This window comes from Periplaneta americana, chromosome 7, assembly GCF_040183065.1.
Source record: "Periplaneta americana isolate PAMFEO1 chromosome 7, P.americana_PAMFEO1_priV1, whole genome shotgun sequence".
Taxonomy (NCBI): domain Eukaryota; kingdom Metazoa; phylum Arthropoda; class Insecta; order Blattodea; family Blattidae; genus Periplaneta; species Periplaneta americana.
In genome coordinates, this window is record NC_091123.1 from 57,794,761 (window position 1) to 57,814,474 (window position 19,714).

A 19,714-nucleotide genomic window follows, 5' to 3' on the forward strand; every position below is an offset into this window, starting at 1 on the left:
GAGGACGGTTCGGTCCGGTGCTGTGGATTGAATTCGGCGTAGTTCAGTGGTCAGAGCGCTTGGTACGTAGAATCAAGGACCCGGGTTCGATCCCCGGCGCCGGAGCCAATTTTTCTCCTCAAATATTAATTGTCAATATTACAGATATTATTCTGTAGGACAAATTAATAAGTCTATAATATTCTGAAAATATTGATAATTAGAACACATGTATATAGGCCTAGCATAATTTCTATCACTGCTGCAATCTTTTGGTAGATAGATGTTCATTAACTTACCTTGTAGGTTCATCAAAGAACATAACTGGGGGATTTGTAAGCAGCTCTAAACCAAGTGACAGTCTCTTCTTCTCTCCCCCGGATAAGTCTTGAACAAGAGTATCCACCGTTTTCTCCAGGCCAAGAATTTCAAGTATGTCACTGATCTAAAACAAAAATTAAAATTAAATATTTTGTTTTAATGTGATTCGGCAGAACCCAGCAGCACTGTAAAGTTGGTCATCCACTGCGGTCTCCTAGGTTTACAGTATTTCAGTTTATGAGGCGCACAATGAACCATTCATGCTAAGTGCTTTAGTTGACGCCTAAACCCTTACCGAGAAGGAAAAAGAAGAAGAAGAAGAAGAAGAAGAAGAAGAAGAAGAAGAAAGTAACATTACTGTAGGAAACAATTCAGTACACAAAATAGTATATATTCGTTAAATGTATTCATTATAATTTGATATTCAAGGTTCTACAGTATCTGAATATTAGTAGATGAGGCAACTACATCACAACACCCCACAAATTTAAGCGTACTTTAAAAACATTCTGGGAATGAAAAGCAAAAATTAATTTGCCTTTTTCCTATAGCTTTCCCTTTTAGTTACAATTCACTCACTCACTCACTCACTCACTCACTCACTCACTCACTCACTCACTCACTCACTCACTCACTCACTCAATCACTCACTCACTCACTCACTCACTCATTTACTTATTTATTTATTTACTTATTTATCTATTTATTTATTCTGGTGTAGTTAAGGTCATCAGGCCTTCTCTTCCACAACACCAGGAATACAAATACAATAATAGAAATAAACAGAAAAAAAAAACACTTACAAAGTAAAGCTACACAAAAAATAAAGAGAGAGAAAAAAGCACTATAAACGAAGTAAAGTCACACAAAAATACACACAGGTTGCAGTCACACAAACAATAGATATCGGTATAAAATTCTGTAGTTCATATACATTTTGTGTGTTAAAAAATAATTATGGTTTATTTAACAACGCGCGCAACTACCGAGGTTATATCAGCGTCGGCGGTGTGCTGAAATTTTGTCCCACAGGAATTCTTTTACATGCCATTAAATCTACTGACATGCCACTGACATGAGCCTGTCGCATTTAAGTACACTTAAATGCTATCGACCTGGGCCGGGATCGAACCAGCAACCTCGGGCACTGAAGGCCAGCACTCTATCGACTACGCCAGCCAGGCCGATTTTTGTGTGTTGATTCACTGAAACAAATCATATGTTTGAACACAATATTTTGCAATCGAAAAATACAGGTATGCAAAATGAATACTGTATAATTTCATTTTTATGGAAATAATGTTCTCATTATTCAGGAAGTCGCTTCAGTTTCGTTTGCTATATGTAAGCAACAAGAAATGTGGAAGACGGACAGGAGATCTACGATTTAAGTAAGTTATATACTCTATTACTTACAGTTCCAACGGCGTAGCTCAGTCGGCTAAGACGCATGCCTGTCGATCCGGAGTGGCACTTGGGCACGAGTTCAATCCCCGCTTACGCTGATTACCTGGTTGGGTTTTTTCCGAGGTTTACCCCAACCGTAAGACAAATGTCAGGTAAGCTATGGCGAATCCTCGGCTTCATCTCGCTATCGCCAATCCCATCGACGTTAAATAACCTAGTAGTTGATACAGCGTTGTTAAGGGTACACTGATGTGAAATTTGAAATTTCTAAACTATTCGATGTAGATCTCTGAAATTTTGTACAGTTGTCCTACTGTATACAAATAGTCTGTGTACAACGTTTCGTCTCATTTGATGCAAAAATATATGAATTATTAATAATTTTGTAATTTTAAATTGTGTAAATTTAGCTTTTCAAAAATTGCTACTCCTCCCACAAATTCAAATATTTTGGCCTGAAATTTTGTCTACATACTTGTCAGACCCTCGGAAATAAAACTTACTATACAATTTTTCCTTTTATTGTACTAAAAATAAAATAAAAAATATTTTATGCACTAAAGTGTAAAAACGGAAAAAAAAATCAACTCGAGCATAAAGAAAAATTAATATTTTTTTTATTTTAGTAGGTTATTTTACGACGCTTTATCAACATCTAAGGTTATTTAGCGTCTGAATGAGATGAAGGTGATAATGCCGGTGAAATGAGTCCGGGGTCCAACACCGAAAGTTACCCAGCATTTGCTTATATTGGGTTGAGGGAAAACCCCGGAAAAAACCTCAACCAGGTAACTTGCCCCGACCGGGAATCGAACCCGGGCCACCTGGTTTCGCGGCCAGACGCGCTGACCGTTACTCCACAGGTGTGGACGAAAATTAATATTAAATAAAATATTAATGTTAGGTATAATCCTGATAGTAAGTTTTGTTAAGAACACATTCAGAAACCTCTACAAAAAAAATCATGCATGTAGTACAAAATTTGTAGGAAGAGTAGCATTTTTAGCAATGAAAAATTTACAAAAACTGAAAGTGGAGAAAATTGACTTCAAAGTTTGGGATGATAATAATAAACAAGAACTCTATCTTTTTGATTTTCTAGCCATTTTGAGATATATATAGGCCTTGCTTATTATACGCAGAACTTACTCTTATATACACTACCATGCAGTGCACACCTAACCTGCACTAGTAAATAAAGATGACGACTGAAAAAAAAAAAACATGTAAACTTATGAAAACAAATCACTATAGACTGTAGACACTATTATAACACTAACAATAAAACTGTTAGAAACTTGCAAATATTTCTTGTATAACAAAAGAAAAACCATGCATGGAAAACACGTTGTTATGGCTACAAGCAACAAATGGAATTTTTCTTTAGACAAGAGTTGTGGTCTCCTTGGTGACTGAATATTTTTCAAAGGAAAGCATCCTTTGAAGTGACATCTGTTGGGTCCTATGAAGAAATATTTGGAGAAGTCGAGAAGCTACACTGTCTGAATTGGAAATCTAATGTACACAAATGTTTGTGGAAATTGTAACACCAAGAAAGGTACATGTGACTGAAATGAAATTGATACCTCAGATTAGGTACACAACAATATACAAATGATTAGAATTACAGAATTGTACCTGATCTGTGACCGTGAGATTTCAGTATGGTGTGAAGCTTCCATGCGCTGCAATCAGAGCTCCTAAGCGTCGTGCCATGGAATCAAAGAGAGACTGGATATGTTCCTGGGGAATCTCCCTTTACGCAGTTTGTATGCGAAACCACAAAGAGTGAAGGGTCGGTGCTGGAGGACCATGACGAACAAATTGCCAACCAACCATTTCCCACACATGTTCGATGAGCGACATGTCTGGCGAACGTGCAGGCCACGGAAGAGGATACCCATCGTTCTTCAAAAGAAGGCTTGCACAATCCTCGCCACATGTTGCCGGTCATTGTCCTGCTGAAATATGGCATGTGGAGTTGCCTGAAGGAGGGGCAGTACTTCAGGCTCTAAAACCTCCCTAATGTAGCGATTGCTGTTCAGATTGCCCTGAATACGTAGAAGGCGAGATCGCATATTGTATCCAATGGCGCCCACACTATCACACTAGCGTTTCTCCGCTATGCTGCTCAACAATACATGCTCTCAGATTGTGTTCACCACGGTAGGGTCTAACATGTATGCAACCATCATTGTAGGACAAGTAGGACTAGCATGACTTGTCCGAAAACACTACATTTTGCTACTCAGCACGCCAGTGACGGTGTTCACGTGCCCATTATAGTCTGAGATGTTGGTGGTTTCTGGACAATGGAAGCCGTCGCAACGGCATGCGAGCCACTAGTCCATCCCTCAAAAGACGGCGACGAACGACGGCAGATAGATCAACACCCGATGCAGTATTCCAACGTCGACTCAACATTGTGGATGAAGCTGTACGGTCCGCCACAGCCAAGAGGATAAGATGGTGATCATCCCGTACTGTGGTCACATTACGTGGTCCAGTATCTGCTCGTCTCTGTGTACGACCCTCTTCTATCCACTGGTTCCACATACGCATCACTGTCATAGCAGCATGCCCTGTACGAGCCGAAATGTCACGGTATGACAAACCTGCTTACTGGAGAACAATCATTTCCCCCGAACTCATTCACGTGCTGATATTGCGGCCTTCCTCGTCGACGAGGCATACCTACACTAGATTCACGTTTCCACTTCCTTTGGCAGCTCTGCACTGACTGAGCAAGGCATAACATTGACCTTGCTGGTGAAACAAGAGTCATCACCGTTGAGCCTATGTGCACGCCATTTCTCTGGAAATGTAATCAATTATTGATGGTACACTGTTCTACACATCTCCCGAGATTGGAGTCGTTCGGGCCATTCCTTCTGTGTGTTGTCTTTTCACAAACAGTAGTGTAATAAATAATATATGAAATGCAGCGTAATTTCCACAATCATCGCAGAATTCAGAGTTGAGGGCGTGGACGGGGGATTTACATTACCAGTCAGAGCGCGCAACCTTTTAGAAATGTGGCCCTAAACAGGTGATAGACTGATCGTACGGCCATGAAAATTGGCAGAGGACATCTCTACACCATGAACAATTTTTTAAAGATAAAAACAAAAAATCAATATTTTTGACCAAAATGACAAAATTTCACATCAGTGTATCCTTAAATAACCAAGTAGGAAAAAATACTTCCACTCAAGATGAAAAGTTAAGTACCCGCTACTATATAAAATATGGCCTTTGCTTCCATATTTATAGGCGTAATTATTAAGTCCCATATTCTTAGGTTCGAACTACTTTTTTTTTTCTATAATCGTTTCACGTTCCACTGATAGGGCCTAAAAAGTTTCAGTTTTGAATTTGGAATATAAACAATTATATTTTTTCTTAATTTACATTACCGGTATTCATTCATTTATTCATTGATTTATTTATTTATTTATTTATTTATTTATTTATTTACTTGTGTTCTGAAACAGTTTAACTGTGTTATGCAACAGTTCAACAGTCAAGTTACTTTTTTACCCTCACTTTGCTATTTTTACAGTTAAAATTGAGGTATCGTGCTAAATTTCTGAAATGAACAAATTAGTAAGTACTGATTATGACCTAAATTTCTGAATTAGTTAATGAGAAGCCCGTACACTAATAGAGAAATGCATATCAGAATCACTTTTCAAATCTGAAAACTCGTATTCCTATCAAAATTTTGAAACCCATTTTTGCAACATAAAACCTAGTCGTGTGTTATCCATAGTTCAATAATTTATATTTATACAGTGACGAATAACCGATTCACGTCATTAATGCCTTTTACGTGATTAAATGAAGTGCAAAACACTTCAATCTTGCAGATAATTAACTTATCAGAACTTGAGACCATATGTCGCTTACTATATATTTATTGCTACTTAACAGATAGCCAGTTATTGCCATATCATATTACATCTAGTAACATCACAGCTGGAAGCACTTATCTTCATGATAGGTCTGTCGATCATTTGTTTGATTTTATGTATTAGACAATTTGGTAGAAATTATTAGCGATATTCTATTAATTTAAATCATGAACAATTTTTTTCTCTGCTCAGTGATTATCATGTCGCTGTCAGTTACGAATTTGGCGTGTTAAATCCAACAGAAGATAATTAATAACCAATAAAAATCTTCAGAATAAGTTTAAAAGTTTGGTACAATGTATCATATATCTGTATGGTGTAAGTCCATTGAGTCACAAGCGAAACCTGGTGATTCTTTAAAGCCTTTTCCAGTGATCTAATCCTTCCAGCCGCACTATGGCCCTGGGGTCTACTTAGCCTCTAACAGAAATGAGTACCAGAGACAGGCGACGGGCACGTAAGATTGACATCCCTACTGCCATTAAATGCCGATTGTCTGTAAAGGCGGGAGCCTTAACCTCTCGCCACCCTCTGCCCCGATTTGGCCTGTCATGAGCTTGACTTTACCTTCTCATTATTATCATTGGCCACTGTTGTAAGAAAATATGTAACAAAATTCACTAGTCCTTTCTGTAATGTTATAAATGTTATAATTAATTTTATTGTAATAGTTTTACATCGAGGGGCATTGTTGCTTCTGGAAGCCATGCAACAATTTATTTAACTGTTGTGGTTGGTCATTGTTGTGAGGAAATGTTTTCTCATTACATGGTGAAAATAATTATGTTGAATGAACATTATTGGCTGTTTTGAACATTAAAAAGGCATTTACTCAAAACTTTGAAAAAGTGACTTAGGATTGTTTTTTTGCTTGTTAGTGTTAGGAGGGGACTGACGTACCGTACCAAAAATCCTCTATGAATATCCTCTTACGCCTTGGTTTTTCTGAACCGACGATGCGACGTGCGAGGTGCGAGGCACAAATCCGGACTACACGAGAGATAGTGAGTGGTTTCTATGCTGAGAGGTGCGCAGACCTTGCATCTCACAGTTATAGAAACCACTCACTATCTCTCGTGTAGTCCGGATTTGTGCGAGGGCCTCGCACGTCGCATGCGTTGGTTCAGAAAAAACGAAGGCTTAACACATACAGAGTAGCGTGAGAGCTAAATGTCTAACGAGTAATCTCATTTTTACATAGACTATAGGCCTATGAAGCTATGATTAATCGAAGTAATCTAGTAAGCAATAAAACCATGTGTAATTATTTCAACTTACAATTATTTTCTTTTGTTGCTTTGATATACCAGAATCTAACTTCAGATCTGCTGCAAGCATCATGGTCTCCTTTGTGGTTAATAATGCCAACATGGAAAAATCCTGCTTTATGTAACATGAAAGTTTTCTGAATTTCGAAACATTACGCTCCTTTCCATTTATTTTAATAGATCCAGTTACACCATGTATTCTGAAACAGATAATTTAATTATTACTTCAGACACCTTTACTACAATACATTAAATAACATAAAATTAAGTAATAATAATAATAATAATAATAATAATAATAATAATAATAATAATAATAGTTTTATTTTCCCTGGCAGAGTTAAGGCCATCAGGCCTTCTCTTCCACTCAACCATTATGTATAATAATGCAATAAAATTGACTGATACTGCGTCCACGACTAACTGCCGTTTGAAAAAGTATTAGAACTGAAAAGAAAGAGAAAAAAATATTTCTACAGATATCCTGCTGATTCCTCAGTGATTCATGAATCACGACATAAGCTTCTTCTTCTTCTTCTTCTTCTTCTTCTTTCACTACCTCCTTATTGCCGCCGAAGCAGCGTGGAGGGGTTGCCTCTGATCCATTTCTTATATTGTTCCCGGTCAGCTGCAAGAAGTTTTATTTATGCAATCGACTTTCCCCTTTTTTGACTATATCCTTGATAACTTCTTCCCGCATTAACGACATAAGCATGAGATGATAAATTTAGTAGTGCAATTATCGAAAATAATTGTGCAAACACGAGATGAAAATGTTAATAGCACAACTGTCTAAAAGAAATATGTAAACAAATTGCTTATATTTTTATAGTCTATAAAATGTCTAGAAATAATCATGTTCTTGTCTACATGAATAAAGAACATGATTTTATTGCCGAAGAGAATTGTACAAACACGAGATGAAAATTTTAGTAGCACAATTTTATTTTCTGAAGTAAATGTATAAACACAATGCTTGAGTGGTTAGAGCTTCTGGCTATACAGTCCATGAGGTCCCGGGTTCGATTCCCGGTTAGAGCACAGGAATTTTTCCTTAAAGGGGATTATTCCTGTGTTCGTCCATGGTCTGGAATTTAGGTTAAGTTTAGATTTAAGACCTCTCCTGGCACCACATTATCATAATCATCCTATAATATCATCGGGGTAATGTAACTCCGCCTTCCAGGCGCCCCAACTTCAGAAGTGAGTTACAACTAAGCCAATGCCAGGAGAGAAGACCAGAAATGTCGAAAAGACAACCTGGTGGCATTGGATTTAAAAAAAATATATTTTATAGTTTACAACAATTTTAGAAATAATCATGTTCTTGTCTATGTAAATGAGGGTCACACGTATTCCAGAACTTAAAATTTTATATCGTATCGGTATTCAATAATCATCCAATTACAGTGTCTGAATGTACAATATATTTGTAGCATTTAAATAAATTCAAGCATCTTCTGCTGACCTTTGGAAAAAATAACTAAGGAATAAACTAGTAAAGTGCTTTTATGGAATGTATAGGGCAGGAAGATGGATATTACGATGAAGTGAAGAGAAAAAACTAGAAGCATTTGAAATATGGATAAAAAACGAAGATGCGCAAGAAAGAGTGGATGAAGAAAGAATAATTCTGAAACTGATCACGAAGAGAAAAAAGAATAATGGTGACCCACAGGCTAAGAAGAAACTGCCTACTAAAGGATGCACTGGAAGGAACGGTGAATGGAAGAAAAGTTCGGAGTAGAAGAAGATATCAAATGATAGACAACATTAGGATACATGGATCGTATGCGGAGACTAAAAGAAAGGCTGGAAGAAGGAAAAATTGGAGAATGCTGGGTTTGCAATGAAATATGTGCAATTGAGCAGAAAACTGTGTAGGAATGAATGAATTCATCTACTGGTAGTGTACCAACAGCTTTTAGAACTAAAATATGAACTAATGAGTTATAAATTACAAAAGCATGCTACACAAATAAAGTAAAACCACAGTCACGAAGCTCAATACTTACTAAATATGCTACTAAATACATAGTTGCTAACCACCAGGATCGCTACTATCGCCTCAACACAGACCCTTTCCTTAGCAGACGGTAAAATGTATTGTACTATCGATATCGCGTTCTTTTGAAAAAAAATAACACCTTCCTTCCACTATTGAAATATGAAATACATAAGGTTTATATATTATTTTCATAAAGTATATATTATATTTTATAAACTCACCTTCTTGGATCTTTCGGAAGAAGGATAACCCTGACCTCTTTTTCTTACAATTTATACTGCTACAAACGTCTCCTTGTCCCATATTAGTATTCAAATTATTATATTTTATCCATTTATAGTTATTACAACCGATAACGAATATTTCGCAACTTAAACAACATTTCACAACAATAAGAAATACGGCACAGTCAATGCCTTTTCGATCTAGACCAGGCCGTAATGTATGTTCGGGTATTCTATTTCAGTGTTTGGAGCTCAGTGAAATATTATATTATAACTTTATTGTGTATCATTGCTAAGTTTTATTTAGTGTAATGTGTCCATAAGTTCCGTTTACTTCTTGTTGCAGAAATAATTACAAAACTGTGTTATTTTAATGTGTTAACATAATCTGTTCGAATCAACATTTTAAGTTTAGTATTGATGCTATTTTGAGGTTTAATTGATTGTGTTACTTCGTCTCTTAGGTAGTAGATAAATACAGTAATTCAGTACTCTATTGTACAGATAGACAAATTGAATGTCCGGGGTTTCATACATGACATTATGTTTAATTATAATGTATAATTGCGAATATAGGAATATAAGTTAAATAGAGTGAACATAACATATAATTTCCATATGACATAACATCAACGAGTTCCATAACATACATATGTAATGGGAGGGCATTGGAGACCACTAAAATTAGACAGAAAGGGGCAACTGGTACAGTAAACATAACCTATAATTTCAACATATCTAAATATCCGTGCGGTGCAACTGAAAATTATTGAATCGTGCATAAATGAATGTACAAGAATTTCGCAATATTTAATCGAAATAAAGGCAGGTATTACACATACGAACAACGTAATTTTCACAGCAAAAATAATATTACTCGCAAGTGAATTATGTCTGAAGTGTCTCATAATTATTGTTTTAAATTTTATTAATGCAATTACACTACATTTTAGAGAAACATATGCTACTCTTTATGCATTCAAACTAATTTATATGGTTGAAACGCGAGTCACATGGTCTGCCTTACGGCCTGTATTAGATCACGATGGCAGTGACACAGTCTATTGTTCCTAGTACTCACAGCGCTCCAAGCGGCTAGCAACTATCGCGAGAAATGCAAAAAATCATCCCAAGCTTCGTAACTGTATATAGTAGACTGTAGTAAAACGATAAAAGGAACTTGAGAAAATGTACTAGTGACCATTATGGTATGAAGGTAAACAAGAAGAACTGGGACAGTAGTAACAAAAGATAGTTATAACTTAATAACTTACTTAAATCCCGTCAAGGCATTCAGTAAAGAAGTCTTCCCAGCTCCTGATGGTCCAAGGATGGCTGTGAGACGTCCAGAATTGAATTTCCCTTTAACATTTCTCAATACTAGACTTTGTGTAGATGACTTCACTACAGAGGGGGAAAAAAGATACTGTTAAACACCTCATTATAGAGGAAAGGAAAAGAAAAAAAGAGAAATTATAAAATAATAACATTAAATGGGGCACAACAGTCTTCAAGAACTGATCCAAATGCAGAAAATGATGTCAAAAGAGTAAAATGGAAAAAAAATATATATTTCATTGTCAAAATCAGAACTTTTTTCATCCTGACTTGGATTTTAAGAAAGGAGGGACAATGTTTGAAAGAAAGGACTGTCCCGTCTAAATGGCTAAATCCAACACCTAAATCGGGATGTCTGATCATCTTATTTAATTTAATACATATAATTTCTTGCCTTATGTCTACGACAGTCGTGTCAGGGAATTGAAGTTTAGTCTGGAGAAGAGGATGGCCTACATAACTCAATTTGACTGAAAATTCACGTGGCAGGTTTTGAAACTAACCCCCTCATTTAAACCAAGATACCTGAAGAACATCATAACCTGTTCCATAATTTTTCCTTGCAGCTCAAACTTTACGGAATACTTACTTACAATATTTATTTTTGTGATTAATACACTCATATTGTATTTGCAACAGGTAAGGTGGAATTTGTACAGTAGTTTTTTTAGGTTATTTCTGAGTCCGCAATCAAGACAGCGTCATCCTTGTAGCATACTATGTTTAGTTCGTTATCTCCCATTCTGTACCCCTCTTCATCCCTAGTATTATCCTTTATTATTCCATTTTTCACATTTTATGGCTTCGAATTATAGGTAATGAAGAGAAGAATATAATGCAATAGAGTATTTTTAACTGGTTAGTTAACGACGCTGTATCAACTATCTTATTTATTGTTAATGGGATTGGTGATAGCGAGATGAGGTCAAGGATTCGCCATAGATTACCTGCCATTCGCCTTACGGTTGGGAAAAACCTCGGAAAAAACCCAACTAGGTAATCAGACCAAGCAGGAATCGAACCCACGCCCGAGCGCAACTCCGGATAGGCAGGCAACTGTCTCAGTCGACTACGCTACTCCGCGCCGGTGCGTGGGTGAAATAGAGTCTTAATGAAATTAAACTTGTAGGGCCGTATTCATAGAAATTCTTCTTAGGCGTCCGATGGATGATCAGCGAACTAACGTTTTCGTATTCATACCAGTGTTAGCGATATGATATATGTGATATGATTTGATATGATATGATATGATATGATATGATATGATATGATATGATATGATATGATATGATATGATATGATATGATATGATATGATATGATATGATATGAATCCTGTACAAGTAACCAGTTGATAGCTGGCTAGTTTAGCACGCTCGTAGCGCGGGCTAACGAAATGTCTATGAATGTGACCAGTAATGTCGAGGAAAACGGTAAGATCTAAGGAAAATCCTGCTCTCCAATTCTGTCCATTGTAACTTATCACTCCAGTACGAGTCCGCCGAATGATAAACCCGCGCTCTAGCACGAAGTTATAGAAAAATTAATATTAAGTGTAAAATTTGTGAGATTTTCTTTATCATCTTATTATCATCCTCAAAATGAATCACTTCTGATCCTATAAAAAATTGCAGGTATTATACGTTCTTGTACAATTGTGTTTCCATATCCTTCTTGGACGTCCACTTCTCTGTTGTCGATGGTTCTTAACTCCGTGGCTTGTCGGGATGCCATACAGGCAATATTTTATTCTTTGGAGATGGCCATGCCACCTGCTTTGGTGATAAGCAATCTTATCTGAACTTTCAGATCCGTCTGCGATTGTGGCTCAGATTATTATTAGTCCTTTGAAGTAGTCTAATAGTTTTTTTAACAAACTTCATGCAACAATTTCAAGTCGTATCTGATAACGTGGATTATCCTAGCAGACAAGCATCACTATTACTGTATTTTATGTTCGATGAATTGTGCCATATATACACACTGAATTCGAAATTTGTTAGGCAAAAACTTAACTTACATTTATTTTCTGAAATTTGAATTCTCAAGTGTACCTAAACTTTTACAACATAGTAGCAGTAGCAGTAGCAGTGGCAGTAGCAGTAGCAGTAACAGTAGCGGCAGCAGCAGTAGCAGTAGCTGCAGCAGCAGTAGCAGTAGCAGTGGCAGCAGCAGTAGCAGTAGCAGTAACAGTAGCAGTAACAGTAGCGGCAGCAGCAGTAGCAGTAGCAGTGGCAGCAGCAGGAGCAGCAGTAGTAGTTGTTGTAGTAGTAGTAGCAGCAGCAGGAATAGTAGTAGTAGTAGTAGTAGTAGCAGCAGGAATAGTAGTAGTAGTAGTAGTAGTAGTAGCAGTAGCAGCAGGAATAGTAGTAGTAGTAGTAGCAGTAGGAATAGTAGTAGTAGCAGCAGTAGCAGCAGGAATAGTAGTAGTAGTAGTAGTAGCAGTAGCAGCAGGAATAGTAGTAGTAGTAGTAGTAGTAGTAGTAGTAGCAGTAGCAGCAGGAATAGTAGTAGTAGTAGTAGTAGTAGTAGTAGTAGTAGTAGGAGTAACAGCAGCAGCAGGAGTAGTAATAGTAGTAGCAATAGTAGCAGGAGTAGTAGTAGTAGGTCTTCTTTGGTCTTAATAATATTCATTCATTTTATTAGAGTAAGTTAAAAAGTTCAAAATGCTAGTAAAGGTACTCAATAATCCAACGAAAAAGAGTGCTGTAAGATGCTTCTCACACGAATCTTGGCTTCTCCATTTCGATTCACATATTTTCAAAATTTGCAGTGTATTAATTTCGAACACTTATTACAACAAAGTCCATGTTTTAGAACTTTTTACCCCGAAATTTCCCTGACATATCACTAGGACAACGCATTTCCTTTGCTAGACATCACTATGTTCTAAGCAAATATTTGTACTGTCTATTGAAATTGGGGCTTTGCCCTGTTATATAAATAAATAAATAAATAAACATCCACACTTCCGTGAGGGATTCACAGTTCTCCCAAACGTGCTTTAAAATAGAGTGCAGTGTGCAATCTCAATCCGATTAGATGCAACGACGTTCACGGGTGACATATTTCGTCGTTCTATAGGCCTAGCCACAGAGTCCACGGAGCTAAGTGCACCTCAGCTCTCTTGCCCTCTCTTTGCTGTCTGCTGTACCTTGCAGCAGTGATCTTTGATTCATCTTGAGATGTCCTTTTCTCCTGTTGTGATCGCCTTCACTTTTACATTCTCTCAACGTTTGAATTCCGAGTCATTCTGAAAGTTCACAAATTTTCACAACGTTTTCAAAGTTAACGGTCCAATTTACTTCGGGTCATTTTTTTTTCGCGTTTATTTAATCTATTTCGTCGAACTCGATCGACCGACACCTCAAACCTCCGGATCAGTTGAGATCTCACATAAAATGACGCAGTTTTCGAGGCATGTTTAGTCCACCCGTCTCGTTCGCCTTGAGAGTCCGGCCAGTTTCGTGATAATGTTTACGGTAAGGGACTCCTATGTCTACATGGTGTATACTTTTTGTTCCGCTGTATTTATTTATTCTCTAATTTCACTTTTAACACTTTTTTTGGACATCGTCAACGAGCGGTTGGCGAACTGAACTTTTTTTAGATCGGTTATTTAATGACTCTGTTTCAACTAGTAGGTTAGTTAGCGTCGATGGGATTGGTGATAGCGAGATGGAGCTGAGGATTCGCTATAGATATCTGATATTCACCTTATGGTTGGAGAAAACTTCGGAGAAAACCTAACCAGGTAATCAGCCCAAGCGGAAATTGAACCCATGCCTGAGCGCAATTCCGGATCGGCAAGCAAGAACTTAGCCGACTGAGCTACGCCGGTGGCTGCGAACTGAACTATGTCAGAACATATTCTATGATGTCCTAAATAACAGAATCTCTAGAGCAGATTACAGTATGCCATGAATCAAGATGCTATTCTATTTCCAATGATCTGGGATGAAAGCCATTGAGAGTGGGAAAAGAATCGAATTGTCGATTGTCAGCTCGAAGAGACCATATGTTTATTTTTTTTATCTTTGTTTCAGTCTTATGCTAAACGGTAAATACTATTAAAGTTGGACTCCGAAGACTGGAACTTAGAGAATTTAAAAAGCTAAAAATATCATACGAGGTGTATAAAAAGGCATGTAATCAAGAGAAGTCGTTCAGATAACAGAATTTCTTTTAAACTCTTGTGTCTCAAAAGTCTGAGGTAAAAAAAAAAAATCAAAGTTGAGAAAAATCAGATAGTATGGTAAGAGCTGAGCTTAACTAAAATATCGTTTGAAAAGCAATCATGCTTGCGCAGACCTCTTCAAAAAGGGTCTTATTATTTTTTATTTTTTGCAAAGTCCACCTGAGTTATTCAAAATATTATTTCTAAATCCCACTTAAGTCATATCATAAATATAATTAATGCCTTCAAATACAGTCTGTTTTATTTTACTTTTGTATTTTCTGCTGGTAGAATATTTGGGCACATAGAAAAAAAGTGTTGGTGCTATGAAGTGTTGAAAATTCCTGAATAGTACTACAGAATTCAGAGAGAATATGGACAGGTGAAAATGTATGGAGTGGATTGGATCTGCAAGGACAAAAATGAATTTTCCAAGGACATTTTCAAGTCACTGATGCCAATCCAACTCACGCAAGTGCGAGTTCTGCATTTATGCATGGAGCTGAAGTGAATTTTGTATGTCTACCTGTCTTTGTATATCTCAACCTAAGAGAAGGTAATATCACAAAAAATGATAAAATAGTAATATACGTTACAAGAGCGGTATGATGACGTTTTCATGTTCGAGGAAAAGATTGAAAAAGCGAAACGTAGTTGACCTTTTTTAATTTCCGAGAACATGAAAACAAACATACCGCTCGTGTATCGTACATTATTTTGTGCGAAGATCGTTTATTACATACCTGAAAGACGAATTTCTAATTAGTTGCAATAAAATCTCCATCTTGGTTTCTGTTTAATGACGGCAACTTCGGAAAACCAAAAATATCTTTCTTCAACATTGTTGCTATAAAATGTTTTCTGTGTTTGCTATACTCCAGCAGGCCGTGATATACGTCTGTCTTTTTTTTTCCCCCAGTCTATAAATGCGAACTTAAAACAAACGGTAAGGTTATGTAATGATTTATTTTTCATTTTAATATTTTAACAATATTATTTATATAACATATTGCAGTAATAACATCGGCATCTGGAATCTTGTTGATTTTTTCACGGCTTCCTTAATGTTACTTGTATCAGGAACGCAATAAGTTTCGTGGAGTAGTAGACTTTACTTAATTTTTGTAAATATTTAAAAACAATAATTAACATTGCAATTTAGGTGAAATTGCAGTGGTAAGTTTCCAATTTATAATTATTACTATGTTAAACGTCTCTAAAATAATATGTTAAAAGCCTAAAGCAGTAAAATGAATGTCGCGCTTAAGCGGTAAGAAGAGGGAAATTGTTATGTGTGTTACGTTGGGAATACTGAATGTGGTATTTCACACTTACCGCGTATTGCTTCTGTGCAGAAAACAAGCAAATACGCACGATCTCGCACAAATTGACTTAAGTGGTGTTTAGAATGGAGCTCTTCAATTGCTATTATCAGGCTTCGGCCTAGGGACACAGAGTAACCAGTATGACGTTTAGAGTACACGGAGTATAAATGACGTCATGACCCGTGTGGGAGGGTAACTGCAACAGTACAGGTGGGTCCGTGTGTATAGCTGCCTGGCTGCGGTACGTGTAACAGGCTTCGGCGTAGGGACACCTGATTGAAGGTTACAACTCACGTTAATACTTTAATGGTAGACATTTATTGTCTACACTAGGAATGTACTGTATATACTGCATATGTACATGGTGAAATATATTTTGTGCCGTACTATGACGGACTGTTTACATGTTGAGACACGAAGTAACGGCATGCTCCATCTACCACTCCACTCGACCAACACAACACTATCGTCCGTGCGTTCTGAACTTCATGCGTTTCTGTGCCCAGGACCGAAGCCTGGTTACTACATTAAAAATAAAATACATAATTTTATTTAAAAAACATTCTACACGAAGTATTATATTGTTTTGTATATTCTGGCTCGAAACATATCCTCTCCTCCTACGTGTCAGACACTTTTATTATAAATTTTTGGGCCGCATGACGGAAACCGGTAGCACATCTGCGGACACTGAATGTCTCTCTTAGTGGTAAGGAAATAAACAGAACCACTGTAATATTTTACTTACTGGGACTTCTATCAAACCAATATACAAGGCAATTAAAGCGTGTCAGAGAAGATTTGCAGATTCGTTATCGTCTAAAACAGGGGTGGACAAACTTATTGACAGAAAAATAAAATCATTCATTTCCGAAATTCTAAAAAAGCACATAATAGACTGTCATTAACTCATGAATAAAATGAACACAGTTTGTGAATAATGCAAAATATCATACATACCTAAAAACCGTTCTTATTTCCATGTTGAATCTTGCGTACACTACTTTTAACACTTGAATATAAATAAATGATTAAATGGCGATCTTACTCGTGTTAATTGTGTAAGTCTGTGCGGCTTACAGCTGTTTCGGTGTTTCACACCATCCTCAGAGCCTACTAGATTTCGGCGTCATCTCGAACTTCGCTACCTGTTGAGTGGGTGCGTTCGATTGTTGAAAAGTGTTGAAGTGTGGTGCCAAATAGTGTGTTTTCTGAAATTGATCTGTGTGTTGAGAATTTGATCAGGGTGTGTTTTAGTGTGTCTGTATATTTCATATTGTTCTAGTGTGTTGAGGTTTTGGTTTTTGGGTTGTATGTGTAGGATTTCCATGTCTGTATTTATGTTATTGTATTTGTGGTTAGCATTAGTTATGTGTTTGGCATATTATGTAGATGTATTGTGTCCTCTGGTTACTGCTTTAATGTGTTCTCTGTATCGAGTTTGGAATGATCTACCTGTCTGTCCAATGTAGAAACTGTCGCAATTATTGCATGTGAGTTTGTATACGCCTGTGTGGTTGTATTTATTTGTTTGTGTGTTGAGATGTCTTTGTAGTGTGTTTTCTGTTCTGTATGTTATGTTGTATTTCTGTTTTCTGAATGAGGATGCAATCTTGTGTGTGTTTTTGTTTTCGTATGTTAGTGTGATGTATTTCTTGTGTTCTTGTGTATTTATTTCTATAAATCTGAAAAAGAGCATGTATGACAAACGGGCTTATTATTGTAGGCATACAATGTGAAAAAAATATATATATATATCTCCATAACCACTCAACTATGGACACTCAACATTCCGCGTCAACTTTATGTTTTTTAGAAGTAATTACTAGGAATTGCTCGCAAATCAGATATAGACTATACTGTAATACGTATTTTCAAAAAATCAGATAAAATTATTTTGTGCGAGATCGTGCGTATTTGCTTGGTTTCTGCACAAAACCAATCCGCGGAAAGTGTGAAATTCCACATTCAGTATTCCCAACCTAACACATATAACAATTTCCCTCTTCTTACTGCTTAAGGGAACCAGGTAGTGATTAGGGGTCAAAAATCCGATTTTTTATTTTGTGTTTTAAAATAAAGTACAAAACTGCTCTTTAAAACAATATAAATATTGTTGGGGGTATTTCTGCAGATAAGCCTTTTAAATGACCTCTTTAAATTTGGCTGTGCATATAATTCATACATTATTCTTTTTTATTTCAATACAGTTTTCCATAAGTTGACATTTTTCAAACTTCAGTGCATTTTTCTCTGAAATTACTCAATCAATTTACATGAAATTTTTACACCATTTTCTGCAGCCTGTGTTCTACATAGTAGACCTACGGGTTTAAGAATATCACACACATAACAGTAGGAAACAAACATATATGCATTGAAAAAATTGTAAAAAATTTTTAACAAAGTTCAATACTTTTTTCTGTTTCACTAGGGGTGAAATATTTCATTAAACAGTGCTTTAGAATTTACAATACACATTACTAGATAACTTAAAAAATACAAGGTATATGAGTGAGGATTGTAGCAAGTAATGTGCACCTGAAGAATGAGGTACACTTAGCAAAGTGGGAAAATAGGTTATCAGTTAGGGCCTTTCTTTTGCACTCAGATACGAAACAAATTAGTTGTCTTTTATACCACTGAATTCAGAATGATTGATTGTATAAGCCTGAAAATTTTTATTCCATTCTGAGCACTGGAAGCCCTAGAAATATTCAACTAAACTTTTGTATTTAAATTTTTTAATTGCACAGTGTCACTACCCAGTTCTCTTAAGTGATTTTACTGTTTTAGGCTTTTAACATATTATTTTTTGAGACGTTCAATATAGGCTAGTAATAATTATAAATTGGAAACTTACCACTGCAATTTCACCTAAATTGCACTGTTAATTATTGTTTTTAAATATTTGCAAAAATTAAGTAAACTCTACAACGCCACTAAAGTTACTGCATTCGTGATGCAAGTAACATTAAGGAAGCCGTGAAAAAATCAACAAGATTCCAGATGCCGATGTTATTACTGCAATATGTTATATAAATAATATTGTTAAAATATTAAAATGAAAAATAAATCATTACATAACCTTACCGTTTGTTTTAAGTTCGCATTTATAGAATGGGGGGGGGGGAAGACAGACGTATATCACGGCCTGCTGGAGTATAGTAAACACAGAAAACATTTTAAAGCAACAATGTTGAAGATAGATACTTTTGTTTTGCAAATTTGCCGTCGTTGAACAGAAACCAAGATGGAAATTTCATTGCAACTAATTAGAAATTCCTCTTTCAGGTATGTAATAAACGATCTTCGCACAAAATAATGTACGATACACGAGCGGTATGTTTTCTTTCAATTCTCGGAAATTAAAAAAGCTCAACTAAGTTTCGCTTTTTCAAACTTTTCCTCGAACATGAAAACTTCAACATACAGCTCTTGTATCGCATATTACTATTGTGCGAGATCGTGCGTATTTGCTTGGTTTCCGCACAAAACCAATCCGCGGAAAGTCTAAAATTCCACATTCAGTATTCCCAACCTGACACACATAACAATTTCCCTCTTCTTACCGCTTAAGTGATATATTGATTTTACTGCTTTAGGCTTTTAACATATTATTTTTAGAGACGTTCAATATAGTAATAATTATAAAATGGAAACTTACCACTGCAATTTCACCTAAATTGCACTGTTAATTATTGTTTTTAATTATATTCAAAAATTAAGTAAACTCTACAACGCCACTAAAGTT

The 19,714-nt window shown here is 36.2% G+C and overlaps 1 protein-coding gene across 4 annotated transcripts in view; it reads right to left on the bottom strand.

Annotated features, from left to right (window-relative positions):
- LOC138703125 (ATP-binding cassette sub-family G member 4-like) overlaps nucleotides 1-19,714 on the bottom strand; it is a 74,436-nt gene that overhangs the window by 25,145 nt on the left and 29,577 nt on the right. For 3 of the 4 annotated variants that reach the window (XM_069830730.1, XM_069830731.1, XM_069830733.1), the window contains exons 2-4: nucleotides 10,396-10,525; nucleotides 6,900-7,089; nucleotides 279-424 (exon numbers count right to left, since the gene is read on the bottom strand). In XM_069830730.1, coding sequence (XP_069686831.1) covers nucleotides 279-424; nucleotides 6,900-7,089; nucleotides 10,396-10,525 — 466 coding nt within the window. The remainder of the gene's footprint in view (nucleotides 1-278; nucleotides 425-6,899; nucleotides 7,090-10,395; nucleotides 10,526-19,714) is intronic. The other variant, XM_069830732.1, reaches the window with a different exon arrangement.